The sequence below is a fragment of the Physella acuta genome, unplaced genomic scaffold (assembly GCF_028476545.2).
Source record: "Physella acuta isolate Inbredline_101_S28 unplaced genomic scaffold, ASM2847654v3 ptg001284l, whole genome shotgun sequence".
NCBI classification, from domain to species: domain Eukaryota; kingdom Metazoa; phylum Mollusca; class Gastropoda; family Physidae; genus Physella; species Physella acuta.
Genome location: NW_026732799.1, coordinates 132,219 through 153,167, shown reverse-complemented (window position 1 = coordinate 153,167; position 20,949 = coordinate 132,219). Strand labels below are relative to the sequence as shown.

At 43.7% G+C, this 20,949-nt stretch overlaps 2 protein-coding genes across 2 annotated transcripts; one reads left to right on the top strand and one right to left on the bottom strand.

Moving 5' to 3' along the window:
- The first annotated feature begins 544 nt into the window (after nucleotides 1-544).
- LOC131958025 (paired box protein Pax-6-like) lies at nucleotides 545-4,306 on the top strand. Its single transcript, XM_059322910.1, has 6 exons — nucleotides 545-665; nucleotides 1,740-1,859; nucleotides 2,755-3,041; nucleotides 3,298-3,393; nucleotides 3,745-3,864; nucleotides 4,097-4,306. Exons 1-6 carry the CDS (start codon nucleotides 614-616, stop codon nucleotides 4,304-4,306), a joined length of 885 nt encoding a protein of 294 aa, XP_059178893.1. The 5' UTR covers nucleotides 545-613.
- Nucleotides 4,307-4,942: 636 nt separating this feature from the next.
- On the bottom strand, nucleotides 4,943-15,291 carry LOC131958021 (monocarboxylate transporter 7-like). The gene is made up of 10 exons (XM_059322906.1): nucleotides 15,137-15,291; nucleotides 14,358-14,501; nucleotides 13,406-13,549; nucleotides 12,725-12,968; nucleotides 11,165-11,410; nucleotides 8,497-8,664; nucleotides 8,042-8,135; nucleotides 7,156-7,297; nucleotides 6,581-6,787; nucleotides 4,943-5,900 (listed from the first exon to the last, which is right to left on the bottom strand). The coding sequence occupies exons 1-10, from the start codon at nucleotides 15,198-15,200 to the stop codon at nucleotides 5,764-5,766; spliced, it is 1,590 nt and encodes a 529-aa protein (XP_059178889.1). The 5' UTR covers nucleotides 15,201-15,291; the 3' UTR covers nucleotides 4,943-5,763.
- Between the last annotated feature and the right edge of the window lie 5,658 nt (nucleotides 15,292-20,949).

Genomic DNA, 20,949 nt, shown 5'->3' with positions numbered 1-20,949 from the left:
GTTTTCAGGCTGAGATACCAATCACATAAGTTGATCTAGTGCCGGTCAAATATCAGTCACCACATTATTGACAACCACAAACACCACATTAACAAGCACAAACACCACATTATTGACAACCACAGACCGCGGTGTGAAGACACCGAACGTGTCCGACAAAATGTCTCAGGACATCTTTAATCCGGGCACTGATCGTTTAATCGGAAGTCGGGCGTCACGGCATTGATGCGGGAAGCCCCGGACAGTCGCCGCGCTGAACGTTGCGGCTAGTCCACGCCGATGGGGAAACCCCGAAAGTTGCGCGGATTCTACGATTGAGAAGTGGCTTTTGAAATGGGCTTTGATTTGATGGAAGAAAAACGGTATAAAATGACTGGTGATTGGCCAGTTTGTGTTTGTTTAGCTAAATATCTCTGTCTGTGAGGTTCTGTTAGGCTAGGATTCTGATTTTCACGCAGGAAATGAAACAAATTATTTTCATATAGTTACTGTTTAGAAAGTGTCAGTAGTACAGAGATCAGAGATAATCTCACCATTAAAATGTTTACCTAACGCTTCCACGGAGGTCCGCACGTACAAGCACCTGGACGTGCCCAACCAAGACTGTGGCACCATGGAGCCTGAGGATTACCTAACTGTTCAACCAACTGCCGGCAGGGGTTCCCGTACGTATTGGCCAGTAACTTTAATTTAAAAACCTACCTCAATTATTTTCCGCTAACTAATTGTAATTTAATTACAAATTAAGTTCTAAAATTAATTATAGTAAAAGAATAGTGAATGGATTTTTTTAAAAATAATTATTTTTCAATACTATCCGATTCCGTCGACTATTTGCAGGGAGAATTGTATTGATTTTATTTTGAGTAGTTTTCTTCAGGTTGCGTAGTTACTTCACTTTATTCATTTGAAGAAAAGAATTTAAAACTTAGGTAATAATAGTAACAAGTAATAACAAGTCGACACCCGCATCAGTATTCAAATCACCTTAAAGTGTCGTCAAAGTCCTTTTGTGGACTGTGACTGAACGAAACATTCATACCCCCCTCCCCCCCCCCCCCCCCCCCCCACTGAACCTTTGTCACCCTCACCTCCTTATTGGATTCTGTGGTCTGACTTCATCAAGAAAACAGTTTCTGATTGAAAGTTTATTTATTTCTATTTAGATTCTTATTGGTTTTATTTGCTAAACCATCGTTATTCTAATTTCTAGAAGGAATATATTCGCTAGTCTTGGACTAATATGTAAAGAATCGCTGGGATTTTTAAATTTCGGATTTCATAGACCGTTTTTGTGCCCATTCTCGTCGGAAAAGTTTTACGGCCACTACACGCTAATTTTTCTTTAATTGATTGTCCGAGGAAATAATTAATTATCATCCGGTGATCTTCATTTATCTGTGTGAGATATCGCGCGATAGAATTGTGTGAAGTTACAAGGTTAGTGACACATGTCATGTCACATGTGACATGTTAGTTTTGACGTCACATGTCACATGTCATGTCACACGTGTCATGTCAGCTCTGATGTCACATGGGTCGTATTAATTCTGACGTCACATGTGACATGTAAACTCTCACGTCATATAGGTCATATTAGCTCTAACGTCACATGTGACATATTAGCTTGGACGTCACATGGGTCATGTCAGTTATGACGTCACATGATTCTTGACAGTTATGACGTAACCCGGGGCATGATCTGACGTCACATGGGTCATGTTATTTCCTCTATTCAGCAGCCGACAGCCCAGGTGTGCCGGCAGGTAACAAGAAGAGCCGTGACGTCAGCAGCTTCGACATCCAGCTCAAGTTCTCCATCTCCTCGTTACTGGGCCTCACGTCATCCTCCTCTAGTGGTGAGTTGTGTGTGGGTGTGGGGGGGATGTCGATATCGTCTTCTAGTGGTGAGTTGTGTGTGTGGGGGGGGGGGGGTCACCTCATCCTCTATTGGTGAGTTTTGTGTGGGGAGTTGGGGGTGGTAGGGGACACCTCGTCCTCTAGTGGTGAGTTTTGTGTGGGGAGTGGGGGGTCACCTCATCATCTACTGGTGAGTTGTGTGTGGGGGGTGGGGGGGTCACCTCATCCTCTAGTGGGGAGTTGTGTGTGGGGGGTGGGGGTCACCTCATCCTCTAGTGGGGAGTTTTGTGTGGGGAGTGGGGGGTCACCTCATCATCTACTGGTGAGTTGTGTGTGGGGGGTGGGGGGGTCACCTCATCCTCTAGTGGGGAGTTGTGTGTGGGGGGTGGGGGTCACCTCATCCTCTAGTGGGGAGTTTTGTGTGGGGAGTGGGGGGGTCACCTCATCCTCTAGTGGGGAGTTGTGTGTGGGGGGTGGGGGTCACCTCATCCTCTAGTGGTGAGTTGTGTGTGGGGGGTGGGGTTCACCTCATCCTCTAGTGGTGAGTTGTGTGTGGGGGGTGGGGGTCACCTCATCCTCTAGTGGGGAGTTGTGTGTGGGGGGTGGGGGTCACCTCATCCTCTAGTGGTGAGTTGTGTGTGGGGGGTGGGGGTCACCTCATCCTCTAGTGGTGAGTTGTGTGGGGGGGGGGGGGGGTGGGGGTCACCTCATCCTCTAGTGGTGAGTTGTGTGTGGGGGGTGGGGGTTACCTTGTCCTCTCCCACTGGTAAACATTAACACCACACAAATATCACCACATCACACAAACATCACAACATCACACAAATATCACCACACCACACATAACCACTCCACCAACCTCCCCCTATCAATGTGTCCACCTGTATGTTGCAGTAAGCTGCCCAGACAAACCGGAAGTGTCCAGCCATGCACACGACGACCACAACACAGAACTGTGCTCACGTAGACACGTGACGTCACGCTACGACCAGCCGCACGATTTGTCCACCTTTCACAAGTATGTGACGTCACCAGAGTGCGTCATGGGCCACGATCTATCACACTCCAACGACGCGAGCCCCATCGACCCCCATTCCCACGATCCCCACGACCCCCACGACCCCCACCCCGGGGTAAAGAGCAAGAGAAACCGCACGACCTTCTCCTCCAGACAACTACAGGTTCGATTTTTTTTCTGTTTCACACTCCCAAAACATAGGCCCAAACTAATACTTAATTAATGAGTACTGTTGAGACAGGTAGCTAATGAGTAGGCCTATATTTGTGACAGTAAATTAAATAAGTACAGTTGGGACGGTACAGTTGGGACAGTAAATAAATGAGTACAGTAGGGACGGTACAGTTGGGATGGTACAGTAGACCGGTACAGTTCCATTGGTGTCAATAACCTCAGGCTGGGTTTGATCCTGTCCCCAGGAATTGGAACGGACCTTCAGGAAGACACACTACCCGGACATCTTCACGAGGGAGAAGTTGGCCACAAGGGTCAAACTACCTGAGTCTAGAATACAGGTGAGATCTTGTCCACTCTAGAATACAGGTAAGATCTTGTCCAGTCCAGAATACAGGTGAGATCTTGTCCAGTCTAGAATACAGGTGAGATCTTGTCCAGTCCAGAATACAGGTGAGATCTTGTCCAGGTAACGCCGGCCAGATTTGTGCAGGGCCAAACTACTTCTGTAGAAGTGTGGTTTGCTGGTGGTAAATTTTATTTTATTTTAACCGGACTAAAATTGGAGTACAGTAATACATAATGACACCAGGGACCTAACCACACCAACCCCATCAGCCCCAGGACCTAACGACCTACTGCCTTTACCTGTAACCTCCACCTTTACCTGTAACCTCCATCTTTACCTGCAGGTGTGGTTCCAGAACCGCAGAGCCAAGTGGAGAAAGAGAGAGAAGCCGTACCAAACTTTTCACATCAACTCGCCATGCACGGTTACCTGCCCCTTTCAGTGGCAAGCCTACAACCTTTTCGTGAGTGCCTGTCTTCGTTAGAAACTGACATGGTTCTCAATGCAGTGATGAATATTTCTTGCTTTCTCTTTTCTTTAGTCTCTGTTCTGTATATATACATATATATATATATATATATATATATATATATATATATATATATATATATATATATATATATATATATATATATATATATATATATTATAGAGACTGGTATACGCCAGGACTAACATGACGTCATCTCTTTCAGTCTGCCGGACCGGAAGTCCCTCCCATCTACAGACAGTTCCCCTCCATCTTCTCCTCCCATCATCCCCTCCATGAGGAACTGGCCAGGGAAACCTATTGCCAAGCTAGCGTTTTCTCCGGCCAAATGTCCATCCCAACATCCGGTTCCTCCAGCGTGACGCTGCAAGATGGCGGAGTCTCCCTGTTAAAACCCTCCAAGTCTCACCGTTAAAATATGACGTCATTTCTCTAGAAACGACACTCTGTCTATAGCAACGTTAGCAGACGATAGTTAAATGTATCTGAAATTTTGTTTGAATAAACTTTGTCTAGTGTATGTGTAGCTGACTCATGAGTTGTCTATAAAGGAGGCGGACGTTTCTTCGAAAGACACTTGCCCGACTGGGCACTTGCCTGGAAAGACAGAATTTCTAACTAACATAAACTCAGTTTTTATCAAGTGATAATTTCATGACCACTATAATTTGTAGATTAATGCCCAAACGTGGTCGGATAGTAGAGCTTTCGACTGCTTGCATCGAGTTCGGATCCCGGTCTACAGTCTGTAGAACGTCTTTGAGCTGACACCAGCTCTAACGGGTACCTGACTCACGTTCGGGCTAGTAAAGGCGGGTGTGCATAGTGCTGACCACACTATCCCTTCAATGCGGGTGTGCATATTGCTGACCACACAATAACTTCAAATGCCGAGGCTACAAAAACAGACGCACTCTAATTAATAGCTGAGTTACATCAACATTGACCGCAAGATTTAAAGGCCAACTACACCACCAGTTTTTGTTCCTTTTTCAATCATTAAACTAAAATATCCAGAAAATTTCTTAAAATTCATTATTGACGTAAATACTATCAGTTAAAACAATATTTTATTTCACACTCACATACATACAAATGAACACATTTATTGAGCTTAAATACATATACATATACGTTGACACTATTCATAATGACCACACGCCCTCTACACTTGGGTATCATACAACATCCACCAGGTCCTCATACCCACACATAAACACACACACACACACACACACCAACACACACCAACACAGGCAAGAATACTATCTCGCACATTGGAGGTAGGAACGTAAATTAGCCAAATTTTAACCCGATGAAAACGGGGCAAGAGAAATTTTTAGAATGAAAAGTTTTTTAAAAATAATTAAATTTACAAATTTAGATAAATTAAAATATACTAAATTTGGAGCAATTAAAATTTTATATTTAGAGCATTTACAATATAAATATTTAGATTATTTAAAATATTTAATTAATAATTAAAATATAAAAATTTTGAGCAATTCAAATGTTAATATTTAGAGCATTTTAAATATTTATAGAGTAATTAAAAATATAAAATTCTGAGCAATTCAAATATTGATATTTAGAACAAGTAAAAGAATTTCATGAGTTTGAATAAAAATATTAAGAGCAATTAAAATATAAACATTCAGAGCAATTAAAATATAAACATTTCGAGAATTTTAAATTTCACATTGAACACAAGTTTATCAGTGTCAAGGTCGTTTTCAAAACCGTCAGGGTCATGGTCGTCTGCTATATCGTAAGGGTCATGGTCGTCTGCTATACTTTCAAGGTCATGGACACAATCAAGGTCATGGTCGTCTGCTATAGATCAGGGTCATGGTCGCCTGCTATAGATCAGGGTCATGATCGTCTGCCGTGCTTGATGTCCATCCTAACCAGACGTGGCACGACCGTGAAGAGCGCCCCACCCAGGAAGTAGCACCCCCCGACTATGTGGAGCGACACGATGAAGGAGCCGGTCGCCTCCGTCACGGCACCTGTCGGGATAACATATGGGATAATATCAACTTTTTCAACCCTTGTCAAACATATGGGATAACATCAACTTTTTCAACCCTTGTCAAACATATGGGATAACATCAACTTTTTCAACCCTGGTCAAACATATGGGATAACATCAACTTTTTCAACCCTTGTCAAACATATGGGATAACATCAACTTTTTCAACCCTGGTCAAACATATGGGATAACATCAACTTTTTCAACCCTGGTCAAACATATGGGATAACATCAACTTTTTCAACCCTGGTCAAACATATGGGACAACATCAACTTTTTCAATTCTAATCAAACATATAGGACAGCATCAACTTTTTTTAGAGGTTGGCTCTATGCATGTGACTCACGAACGGCTACCTCTAATGCTGTATGACTAACACATGGCTACCTCTATGGCTGTATGACTCACATGTGGCTACCTCTATGGCTGTATGACTCACATATGGCTACCTCTATGGCTGTATGATTCACATATGGCTACCTCTATGGCTGTATGACTCGCATATGGCTACCTCTATGGCTGTATGACTCACATATAGCTACCTCTATGGCTGTATGACTCACACATGGCTACCTCTATGGCTGTATGACTCTCATATGACTACCGCTATGGCTGTATGACTCACATATGGCTACCTCTATGGCTGAATCACTGACCTAAAGCTGGATTAACGGCTGCAGCTGCCACAGTGGACACCATGGATATAAAGCTGAACGCCTGCGGCATCTTCTCCACCCCCACCACCTCAATGACCACCAGCGACAGCAGCGAGATTCTGGAACCGATGACCAGACCCAGCAGTAGCACCAAGACAATCAGCGTCTCGAAGGTCGTAAACAGCCATACAAGCTGGCAGAGGATGGCTGGGGGGGGGGGGGGGGGGTAACGGTGTTAGTGGATGGTTGGTGGAGTGATGGTAGTAGTGTTAGTGGGTGGTTGATGGTAGTGGAGGCTTGGTAGTGGTGTTGGTACAGAAAAGTTGTGAACTGACAAGTTGTGAACTGACAAGTTGTGAACTGACAAGTTGTGAACTGACAAATTGTAAACTGTCAAGTTGTGAACTGACAAATTGTAAACTGACAAGTTGTGAACTGACAAGTTGTGAACTGACAAATTGTAAACTGACAAGTTGTGAACTGACAAATTGTAAACTGACAAGTTGTGAACTGACAAGTTGTGGACTGACAAGTTGTGGACTGACAAGTAGTGGACTGACAAGTTGTGAACTGACCAAAGAAGATCTGTGAGATGATCAACATGACTGTAGACGACAACACATGCGTGTCCGCAATAAACCCCATGACCAGACGACTCAGAAGGTCAGTGACCCCTACGATGGTCAGCAGGATTGACACGTCATCAAGCGATGCGCCCTGAAAGAAAGAAATTGTGTTTAAACCTGGTAGCAGGGGTGGGGAGGGGAGCAGAAATACTTCATTTATACCTCGCGATTTCAAACAAGTTTTGTATGATTTGAACAGGCGTAAGATTTCTTATCCGGCTGCCTTAAGTTAAATGTCTAAGGACAAACTATTCTTATTATGAATGAACATTAAAGTAAGAATTAAAGTAAGAAGAGCTGAGAGGAATTGAGAGGAACTGAGAGGAACTGAGAGGAAGGCGAGAGGAACTGAGAAGCATGAGAGGAACTGAGAGGAACTGAGAGGAAGGTGAGAGGAACTGAGAAGCATGAGAGAAACTGAGAGGAACTGAGAGGAACTGAGAGGAACTGAGAGGAAGGTGAGAGGAACTGAGAGGAACTGAGAGGAACTGAGAGGAACTGAGAGGAACTGAGAGGAACAGAGAGGAACTGAGAGGAACTGAGAGGAACTGAGAGGAACTGAGAGGAACTGAGAGGAACTGAGAAGCATGAGAGGAACTGAGAGGAACTGAGAGGAACTGAGAGGAACTGAGAGGAACTGAGAAGCATGAGAGGAACTGAGAGGAACTGAGAGGAACTGAGAGGAACTGAGAAGCATGAGAGGAACTGAGAGGAACTGAGAGGAACTGAGAGGAACTGAGAGGAACTGAGAGGAACTGAAAGGAACTGAGAGGAACTGAGAGGAACTGAGAGGAACTGAGAGGAACTGAGAGGAACTGAGAGGAACTGAGTTTACCAGACTGTTGAGCACCATGGGCAGGTAGATGGCCATGTAGACGTTGGCCGTGCCTGGGATGATGGCCAGCAGGGCCACACGGAACCCCCACAGGCTGTGGACACAAGGGGTCGGTCAGCGAAGGTTGTATGGTAAACATCAACACCGTCTACACAACATACCATCTTGGTTTTATACTACACATCAACACCAACTACACAACATACACTCTTGGTTTTTATAGTAAACATCACACCATCTATACAACATACGCTGTTGGTTTTATAGTAAACATCGATAACATCTACACAACATATGCTGTTGGTTTTATAAAGTTAAATTTTACACAACATACGCTTATAGTGTTATAAAATTAAATCAAGCATGGCATTTATGCTTGAGAAATTAGTTTGGTCAGATTGTATTTCAGAACTTCAACTTAACCAGCTAATCAGGAATAAGGGGAGTGAACTCACTTGAGGCAGGCGTCGTAGTAGAACTTGGCCAGTGCTGCGGTCCGGCTAGCCCCGCCCCTGCTGGCCAGTGGTGACGCCGCTGGTCGAGAGTCAGCGCTGACGTTCTGTAGGGCAGCTCCTAGCTCACTGGTCAGTGACAGGACGCTGCCCAGCATCATGTTGGGCTTGCTGAATGTCAAGGTTACATCGTATCATTACATGTCAAATTAATCCACAAGTCGTCACAATATTTGATGGGTCATGTCGAGTCAGTGTGTCTTGTTACTCTGACTCTCACCTCTAAGGTGTAAACATTCACGCAGGGTAAAGTCATCTGTCACAGGTACACCCTTCTGTCTACATACATGTCAACTGACTACTCCCCTGTCTACAAACCTCTCACCTATCTATACACCTGTCAGCTGTCTATACTCCTGTCATCCGCGCACTCACCTGTCTACACACCTCCCACCTGTCTACACACCTGTTACCTGTCTACACACCTGTTACCTGTCTACATACCTCCCACCTGTCTACACACCTCTCACCTGTTTACACACCTCTCACCTGTCTACACACCTCCCACCTTTCTACACACCTGTCTACACACCTCCCACCTGTCTACACACCTCCCACCTGTCTACACATCCACCTGTCTACACACCTCTCACCTGTTTACACACCTCTCACCTGTCTACACACCTCCCACCTTTCTACACACCTGTCTACACACCTCACACCTGTCTACACACCCCCACCTGTCTACACACCCCCACCTGTCTACACACCTCCCACCTGTCTACACACCTGTTACCTGTCTACACACCTCCCACCTGTCTACACACATCTCACCTGTTTACACACCTCTCACCTGTCTACACACCTCCCACCTTTCTACACACCTGTCTACACACCTCCCACCTGTCTACACACCCCCACCTGTCTACACACCCCCACCTGTCTACACACCTCCCACCTGTCTACACACCTCACACCTGTCTACACACCTGTCACCTGTCTACACACCTCCCACCTGTCTACACATCCACCTGTCTACACACCTCCCACCTGTCTACACACCTCCCACCTGTCTACACACCTCCCACCTGTCTACACACCTCCCACCTTTCTACACACCTGTCTACACACCTCCCACCTGTCTACACACCTGTCTACACACCTCCCACCTGTCTACACACCTCCCCCCTGTCTACACACCCCCACCTGTCTACACACCTCACACCTGTCTACACACCTGTCACCTGTCTACACACCTCCCACCTGTCTACAAATCCACCTATCTACACACCTGTCACCTGTCTACACACCTCCCACCTTTCTACACACCTGTCTACACACCTCCCACCTGTCTACACACCTGTCTACACACCTGTCTACACACCTGTCTACACACCTCCCACCTGTCTACACACCTCCCACCTGTCTACACACCCCCACCTGTCTACACACCTCACACCTGTCTACACACCTGTCACCTGTCTACACACCTCCCACCTGTCTTCACATCCACCTGTCTACACACCTCCCACCTGTCTACACACCTCCCACCTGTCTACACACCTCCCACCTGTCTACACACCTCCCACCTGTCTTCACACCTATCACCTGTATACACACCTCCCACCTGTCTACACACCTCCCACCTGTCTACACACCTCCCACCTGTCTACACACCTGTCTACACACCTGTCTACACACCTCCCACCTGTCTACACACCTCCCACCTGTCTACACACCTCCCTTCTGTATACACACCTGTCACCTCTCTACACACCTCCCACCTGTCTACACACCTCCCACCTGTCTACACACCTCCCACCTGTCTACACACCTGTCACCTGTCTACACACCTCCCACCTGTCTACACACCTGTCACCTGTCTACACACCTCCCACCTGTCTACACACCCCCCACCTGTCTACACACCTCCCACCTGTCTACACACCTGTCACCTGTCTACACACCTCCCACCTGTCTACACACCTGTCACCTGTCTACACACCTCCCACCTGTCTACACACCCCCACCTTTCTACGCACCTCCCACCTGTCTACACACCCCCACCTTTCTACACACCTCCCACCTGTCTACACACCTGTCACCTATCTACGCACCTCTCACCTGTCTACACACCTCCCACCTGTCTACACACCTGTCACCCGTGTACTCACCTGTCCACCTGTCTACACACCTTCCACCTGTCTACACACCCCCACCTTTCTACACACCTCCCGTCTGTCTACACACCTGTCACCTGTCTACACACCTCCCACCTGTCTACACACCCCCACCTTTCTACACACCTCCCACCTGTCTACACACCCCCACCTTTCTACACACCTCCCACCTGTCTACACACCTCCCACCTTTCTACACACCTCCCACCTGTCTACACACCTGTCACCTGTCTACACACCTCCCACCTGTCTACACACCTCCCACCTGCCTACACACCTCCCACATGTCTACACACCTCCCACCTGTCTACACACCTGTCACCTGTCTACACACCTGTCACCTGTCTACACACCTGTCTACACACCTGCCACCTGTCTACACACCTGTCTACACACCTCCCACCTGTCTACACACCTCTCACCTGTCTAAACACCTCCCACCTGCCTACACACCTCCCACCTGTCTACACACCTCCCACCTGTGAACTCACCTGTCCACCTCCCCCTCAGACTCTACAGAGAAGGTTCTCGTCCTAAGAAACGGCCTACTCGTCTGCTCCTCCACACTACGTGACCTCAGCAGTCTACCTGGGGTGTCCAGGAACTTGGTTTGTCCATTCGTCTCGGTGCCATTAGACAACGGTTTCTCCACCTGGTGTTCAGGTAGCGCTATAGTCTGAGATTCCAGGTCTGCGGGGATCACATCCATGTCCACGTTCAGTACCTCTACAGGTTGCCTGGAAATAGGACCACAATAAAAAATAAATTTAAAAATTTTAACACTATGGTGAAACCATATGTGACCAAAATTGTGGGACTAAAATATCCAAACATTTTCCCTCCTAAGTGCAGTGCTAGGGCTAATTTTAACAAATGTGTATTATGTTACCAAACTTTGAATTAAAATAAGAATTTACACATGAAAGACGTAAAATGCATCAATATGTCTTACAAACTGACGTCACAATAGAAAGTCTTGACACAGGAACACACATTCCACTTAAGACATTTTACCAAAAATGACTAATTAATTAACCTGGTGTAGTTTATTTAAGTATATGGCTCTTGTTGATTCACAGTAAAAAGTTGGAAGTCCTTATGTCTTCTTTAACTTATACCTAAATCCAGCACTGCTATGAATGTATTGACCTACTTGTAGAAAGTGACAGGACGAAGCAGGAGCCTGCTATGAATGTATTGACCTACTTGTAGAAAGCGACAGGACGGAACAGGAGCCTGCTATAAATGTATTGACCTACTTGTAGAAAGTGACAGGACGAAGCAGGAGCCTGCTATGAATGTATTGACCTACTTGTAGAAAGTGACAAGACGAAGCAGGAGCCTGCTATGAATGTATTGACCTACTTGTAGAAAGTACAGGACGAAGCAGGAGCCTGCTATGAATGTATTGACCTACTTGTAGAAAGTACAGGACGAAGCAAGAGCCTGCAATGAATGTATTGACCTACTTGTAAAAAGTACAGGACGAAGCAGGAGCCTGCTATGAATGTATTGACCTACTTGTAAAAAGTGACAGCACGAAGCAGGAGCCTGCTATGAATGTATTGACCTACTTGTAGAAAGTGACAGAACGAAGCAGGCGCCTGCTATGAATGTATTGACCTACTTGTAGAAAGTGACAGGACGAAGCAGGAGCCTGCTATGAATGTATTGACCTACTTGTAGAAAGTGACAGGACGAAGCAGGAGCCTGCTATGAATGTATTGACCTACTTGTAGAAAGTGACAGAACGAAGCAGGAGCCTGCTATGAATGTATTGACCTACTTGTAGAAAGTGACAGAACGAAGCAGGAGCCTGCTATGAATGTATTGACCTACTTGTAGAAAGTGACAGGACGAAGCAGGAGCCTGCTATGAATGTATTGACCTACTTGTAGAAAGTGACAGAACGGAGCAGGAGCCTGCTATGAATGTATTGACCTACTTGTAGAAAGTGACAGGACGAAGCAGGAGCCTGCTATGAATGTATTGACCTACTTGTAGAAAGTGACAGAACGGAGCAGGAGCCTGCTATGAATGTATTGACCTACTTGTAGAAAGTGACAGGACGAAGCAGGAGCCCGGCCAGAACAAAGTGCAGCTCTAGTGCGCCCAACAGTGTGTATGTCCCAGCGATCCCGTATTCCTTCTTGATGGCCCTGATGATGAAAGGGCCGACGATAGAGGCGAAGCACCCCCCACAGAAGACGATGACGCTGGCGGTAGAACGGCGCTTGTCGAAATATTTCCTGATCAGACAGATGGACGGCACGAAGATGATGCCGTGACATAATCCTGCAAGACGTGGAACACAGTTTTGTTGATTTAAACAAGTCGACTTAACTGGTTTCTGTTAAGTTAAGAAAGACAAACAGCTAACATAGGCAATTTTTTAATAAGCTTTAAATTCATTACTAACATATTGTCAGCATTGTACAAGAGCGAAGATATTTTGTTTATGGTCAGACATTTTTTTTATGGTCAGACATTGTACTACATCACACGACTCTAGTGCGGCTATTTTCGTGAGGTTGTGTACCTAACGTTCACTGTGTAAGGGTATGTAGATAAGTATACTGTATGGGATTATGTAGTGTGAGGGTATGTAGATAACATAAAGTGTATGAGGGTATGTAACTAACGTAAAGTGTATGAGGGTATGTAACTAACGTAAAGTGTATGAGGTTATGTAGTGTCAATGTACGTAGCTAACGTAAAGTGTATGAGCTTACCTCTGCAGCATTCAAGAGCGATCATGACACCCACGTGGGTCGTATGACCTTGACCTATGGACACCAGGGTGCACGACAGGCCCCCTAAAATGAGACACCATCTCTCGCCGATCCTCGGGAGAAGAAACGATGCCGAAACAACAGCTGAGATTCCAAAAAGAATATTCTTGTTATTTATATTTCCACAGAGACTTTCAATAGATCTCGAGTATTTAAGAACATAAATAAACGGGTGTGTCTGCTAAAAGTAATATATAATTAAATCACACACCTCCCACACACACACACCCCCCCCCCCCCCCCTCTGCACACAAACAGACATATAAATATATTTATGTGTATTTGCCTTAACGTCAACCACCTAATTAGGTTGATGCCATTCCATCTGTGAGAGTAGTTTTTTTTTCTTTTATTGACACAATCTGTGTGTTTGTCACAACGATAAGCCGCATTCAGGTGAAAGTTCGCAATGTCAAGTTTCAGGTCAAAGTTCGCAATGTCAAGATTCCCATTCACTGGAAGACTGGGGATTTCGGCAAGAAATGGCGGGATTTCATAAATATACAGGTCTGCTTTGCTGATTAAATGACTAATTAGCTGTCTGGTAATTGCGCTTCCGTATTGGAAAACCAACATAATAAAAGATAGCCTGGTTAGCTGTGTGGGGGAGGATGTTGGTGTAGTAGATAGCATTAGGGGGAGGCTTATAACCTGAGTTCGAACTCTAGAAAGAATGTTCTACCGTTTGACCACAAATTGTGTACCGACGACACAAAAACACTTTACCCACAGACTCTTAGGAGGCACCAGTTTACAGAAGGTAGCAGCTTGCTAAAGGGCACCAACCTACAGAGGGCACCAACCTACAGAGGGCACCAACCTACAGAGGGCACCAACTTACAGAGGCCATTAACTTGCATAGGGCACCAACCTACATAGGCCACCAACTTACAGACAATGCTGAAGGTCAGGATCCCGCCAGTGAAGATGAAGGAGATGGTTGTGATGGTGGTCGAGAACTTCTCGATCAACTCTCCCAGTAGGATGGCGTGGGTCTGGCCGGCACTGCCGAACATGAAGTGGATGATGAACCCAGCTGGAATAGAGACGTCTGCTTTGTTAACGTTGGCAGGGGTGTGTCGTCAGGTGAACTTTGACATGGGTGTGTCGTCAGGTGAACATTGACAGGGGTGTGTCGTCAGGTGAACATTGACATGGGTGTGTCACGTGAACTTTGACAGGGGTGTGTCGTCAGGTGAACTTTGACATGGGTGTGTCACGTAACATGGGTGTGTCATGTGAACATTGTGACGTGAACATTGACATGGGTGTGTCATGTGAACATGGGTGTGTCACGTGAACATGGGTGTGTCACGTGAACATGGGTGTGTGACGTGAACATTGACATGGGTGTGTCACGTAACATTGACTTAGCTGTGTCACGTGATTGCTGGCGTAAGTTGTGTAACGGACGCAAACAGTACCACGAGTCGGAAACATGAAATGTACATTTGATTTGCTTCGTGACATGAATGAACTCTTTATGATCGCTGTATACACTTGTTCGTTTACACTGAGAACTTCACGGGAGTTAGGTGCTGCGGTTAAAGGTATCTGTACAGTCTTTGTGGTCAAAGGTATCTGGGCAGTCTCGCAAATTACACAAAATAGTCCCACCTACAACAATGTAAATAACCACCTACTTAAATAGCCGGTTAAAAAGTGACTCACCAAAACAAATGACCCAGGCCCAGCCACGGTCAATAGGCAACGTCCTCTCGCTGCCTGAGTTCATCTCAGCAGTGGTCAGTACTCAGCAGGCTTTGGGTCCAGCATGTCACAGAAAGTTTTTGACACACGACCCACGCTGTGTGGCCACACTTGCACCGCCTGATGTAACCTAACTGTAACTAGATAACAGGTCGCTAATCTCGTCTTAATAGAACGTTTCTTCTCAAAGTGCCGGGAACTGGGTCATAAGCCAGGTACTTTTACTGAGTTAGGTGTTTGAGTCAACTCTTCAAATATTTTGGTGTTTGAGTCAACTCTTCAAATATTTTGGTGTTTAAACTAAGTCAACTCTTCAAATATTTTGGTGTTTAATCTAAGTCAACTCTTCAAATATTTTGGTGTTTAATCTAAGTCAACTATACAAATATTTTACTCTTTAATCAGAGTCAACTCTTCAAATATTTTGGTGTTTAATCTAAGTCAACTATACAAATATTTTACTCTTTAATCAGAGTCAACTCTTCAAATATTTTGGTGTTTAATCTAAGTCAACTCTTCAAATATTTTGGTGTTTAATCTAAGTCAACTCTTCAAATATTTTGGTGTTTAATCTAAGTCAGCTCTTCAAATATTTTGGTGTTTAATCTAAGTCAACTCTTCAAATATTTTGGTGTTTAATCTAAGTCAACTCTTCAAATATTTTGGTGTTTAAACTAAGTCATCTCTTCAAATATTTATCAATTACGCGGTTTCACTTCAGTATAAAAATTAACGTCTTTTTATATCCAGACAAAATGGAAAATTTGTTCATCACACTTTTAAGTCTGTGATTGTGTGGAAGGGGGTGGGGGCGGAGAGGTTTTTCTCCAAAATTTTGCTGGTAACTGCTGGTCAATTTGCTGGTAACTTTGCTGGTAAATTTTCACCAAACTCGGCTGTGTTTTTGCTCTTTACCTAGTTAACTGGCTCGGTATTTTTTGTTTGCCATCAAGCTAAGAGTTCGAGAGCCTGTAAAATTACCTTGAACTTTTCATCGGAAAGTCAAAATATCGGTGTATTCCTTTGACCACACTCCATATTCCGAAGACACATATTCAGACAAACTCTACTTCAACTGCCCTAGTTAACATTGGTAAGTCCGGCACTTTCAACATTTCTCGAGTCGAACCCATCGAGTTCTGGCACCATGTGAGATTAGTTGTAGATTAGTTGTAGGTTAGTTGTAGATTAATTGTAGATTGTAAGTGTTGTCAAGTCGACAATGTTGGCAACACCAGAGTTAAGACATGTCGACCTAGATGGTAAACATTCTACCACCACTACCAGAGTTAAGACATGTCGACCTAGATGGTAAACATTCTACCACCACTACCAGAGTTAAGACATGTCGACCTAGATGGTAAACATTCTACCACCACTACCAGAGTTAAGACATGTCGACCTAGATGGTAAACATTCTACCACCACTACCAGAGTTAAGACATGTCGACCTAGATGGTAAACATTCTACCACCACTACCAGAGTTAAGACATGTCGACCTAGATGGTAAACATTCTACCACCACTACCAGAGTTAAGACATGTCGACCTAGATGGTAAACATTCTACCACCACTACCAGAGTTAAGACATGTCGACCTAGATGGTAAACATTCTACCACCACTACCAGAGTTAAGACAAGTCGACCTACTTAATTGGTAAACATCTTGTTTCACTGAAAGGCAGACTGCAGGTTGTGACGTCATAGGTCAACGCCCGCTAGATCAGGTTAGCGACAAAACATGTCTTTTGTCGGTGGCAGTTGGCGCAGCGGAGAGGAGCCTGTGGTCCCCAAACTAGGCCATATCGCCGCCTGGTGGGCGCCGGACTGTTCTAGTAAGGGCGGTTGGGGGGTGAGGCGATAGTTACTTTGGTACCAGAGCCAGCAAAGGATAAAGAATACATCTGCCAAAAATAGAACTACGAATGACAGCTCCACTAGAGGTACATCCTGTCATTAACATTGTCTGCTTCAATGTTCTTTACATTTCTCCACTTATTTTGTGAGCTGAATTTTGTGTAATCACAAAGTCAACGCTGACTGCAGTCTATGGTTAAACTTCAGTGTGTCGAGTTGATTCATTGTGTAAGACAGTCTGTAGTAGGTAGAGATATAGACACTGACTTTATTTGCTGCAGTCTAATTGATTCACTGTGTAAGACAGTCTGTAGTAGTTGGAGGAGACATGTATACGTAAACCACTCACTTTATTAGCTTCAGATTTCTCTTCGTTTGGATACAGATGGGTAAAGAGGCGGTGGATGAAATTTTTCATCAGAAGGTCATTTGGTCTTATTAAAGTCATTAAGTCTAATTAAAGGCATTAAGTCTAGTGCCATTAAATTTTATTAAAGTCATTAAGTTTAATAAAAGTTATTAAGTCTAATTAAAGTTACTAAATTTAATAAAGTTATTAAGTCTAATCATAGTATTTAAGTGTAATTAAAGTTATTAAGTCTAATCATAATAATTAAGTGTAATTAAAGTTATTAAGTCTAATCATAGTAATACAAGTTATTAAGTCTGATTAAAGTCATTAAGTCTAATTAAAGTCATTAAGTCTAATTAAAGTCATTATGTCTAATTATAGTTATTAAGTCTAATTAAAGTTATTAAGTCTAATATTTAAGTCATTAATTTAAGTCTACATAAAGTCATTAAGTTTAATTATAGTAATTAAATTTAATTATAGTCATTAAGTGTAATTAAAATCATTAAGCGTAATTAAAATCATTAAGTTTAATTAAAGTCATGAAGTCTAATTAGTCATTAAGTCTAATTTAAGTCATTAAGTCTAAAGGTCTTTCAATGAAAAGAAAACACAAGGCTTGTACTATAAATAGAATAAATTTTAATTTACTAAACGTTCAGATAGCGCATGTTGCTTGCAGATGACATGATGAGGCAATGACACATGTCATTTGGCATGTTGGTGTGTCATTTGAAGATGACATGATGAGGCAATGGCACATGTCAAAAGTCGTGTTGGTGTGTCATTTGAAGATGACATGATGAAACAATGACACATGTCATATGTCATGATGGTGTGTCAGTTGGAGATGATAAGTGTAGATGTCACACGTCACTTGTCTTAATGATGAGATGCTGGCAAACCGTGTGCGGGGTAAATGTCACAAGTTGAATGTCAAATCGGTGTGTTGTTTGTAGATGTCATAATAGGGAGATGACACAAGTCAAATGTCATGTTGCTATGCTGTTGAAAGATGCCATGGCTTGCGATGAGACAAGTCTAATATTCTAACAAATGGAAACAGTTTAAGAACTTTTCGATGTTGAACAAACAGTCGCATGGACTAATTGAACAGTTTAAGAATGGTGCAAAAGAAAAATATACATTATCAGAATATATTAAAGGTCAATCCAACAATTTTTAGAACATGTCTAATAAAAAAATTCTAGCTAGGATACAGGATGGTTTATTTGGCAAGGAGTGTAATGGTTACACAATGTAATGATTACACAATGTAGTGGTTACACAATGTAATGGTTACATAATGTAATACTTACATAATGTATTGGAAACATAGTGTAATGATTACAAAATGTATTTCCCACAGAACGTAATAGTTACATAATGTAACGATTACATAGGGTAACAGTGCTATCATGTAATGGTTACAGAATGTAATTATGTTCGATCATTACACCTCTATCTTTATGCTAAAAGGTAAGTAACATCTATATGCTAGTCAAGTGTATTTAGAGTTTATAACAAGAATAGAATCGTCATCAAATTGGTGAAGAACTGGACAAATCATTTGAATATTGCTGGACGTGAAAGATTCGTCTCACAAAAATGGGAGGAGATGATGGAGAACTTTAGAAAAAGTCTAGTTTCTGTCACTCTGATTTGGTCTAGGTCTCAGGGACCTAGATTTGACCCTAGACTGAAGCATGACATCAACTACATTGAGCATGTGCTATATCGGGTCTTTGTCGACAGATATTGACATGCCTTTCCGTCCTACATCAGATATCGAGATGTCTGACCCTCACACATCAGGTATCATGATGTCTGACCATCTGGTATCAAGATGTCTGACCATCACACATGGAGATGTCTGACCATCAGATATCGTGATGTCTGTGCCTAGACTCTAAAGTACACCGCAGTACACATCTAGTACACACTATGGTACACATTTAGTACACACTGTGGTACACATCCACTTTCTGGCTTACCTTGAATGTCAGATTGTGAGATTGAATGGACGAGATTTTAATATTTTGATTACAATTAAAACACTATGACTAATCTTTCTCAAGCAGGAAGTAACATGAAGTAATCGACTTGGGATTAAAGGTCATCCATTCTCGTGACAAAAATAGAATTATGTGTGAGTGAGTACTAGTTGAGATGGCCAGTGGAAGGGTGTTGGTGACATCTACTGTGTGTACCATGTGGTGGTAGACTCGTGGTGAGATGGTGTCATGTCACCTTTGGTCAATGTATCCCGAGCTGGTGTTTGTGGTGTACTGTTTCAACTACTGTTGGCTCAAGGAGAAGTGGAGTCTAGAAGGGGTGTTGTTGTGATACACTATGTATACTAGTGTATTGATGTGATGCACCATGTACAGTAATGTATTGTTGTGGAGATTTGTTTACTGGGAGTTGTGTAGTGTGTACTTGAAATGAATTAAGAGGTTACAACTGACCGCAGGAAACTGACATAAATGTGTGTAGATAAGTGTACTGCTGAGATAAGTGTGGAGATACGTGTATTGCTGAGATAAGTGTAATTATATACGTGTATTGCTGAGATAAGTGTATTTATATACGTGTATTGCTGAGATAAGTGTATGAAGATACGTGTATTGCTGAAATAAGTGTATTGCTGAGATAAGTGTATTTATATACGTGTATTGCTGAGATAAGTGTATGAAGATACGTGTATTGCTGAGATAAGTGTATTTATATACGTGTATTGCTGAGATAAGTGTATTTATATACGTGTATTGCTGAGATAAGTGTGTGTTGATAAGTGTATTGGTAAGATAAGTGTATGGAGATAAGTGTATTGGTAAGATAAGTGTATGGAGATAAATGTATTTATATACGTGTAGTGCTGATAAGTGTATTTATATACGTGTATTGCTGAGATAAGTGTATCTATATACGTGTATTGCTTTTCATCTAGGGCAAGACATAAACAAGACGGAGCCGAGTATCCCCACCTACAGGGGGAGGGGGGAGGGGAATTAAAGGCACTAGAGCTACAGGCCTGCATCTACAGGAAGCTGGGTGCAACATATGGGTGGGGGGGGGGGGGGGCGGGGTGGGCATGTCATGGCAGACTATGTTAGTGCACTGGTACTGTTGGCGTCGCTGGTGCACCACGGTCAATGGTGGACCACGGTCAATGGTGGACCACGGTCTATGATGGACCACGGTCTATGATGGACCACGGTCTATGATGGACCACGGTCTATGATGGACCACGGTCGCCGATGAACCACGGTCTATGATGGACCACGGTCTATGATGGACCACGGTCTATGATGGACAACGGTCAATGATGGACCACGGTCAATGGTGGACCACGGTCTATGATGGACCACGGTCAATGGTGGACCACGGTCAATGGTGGACCACGGTCTATGATGGACCACGGTCAATGGTGGACCACGGTCAATGGTGGACCACGGTCAATGGTGGACCACGGTCAATGGTGGACCACGGTCTATGATGGACCACGGTCAATGGTGGACCACGGTCAATGGTGGACCACGGTCAATGGTGGACCATGGTCAA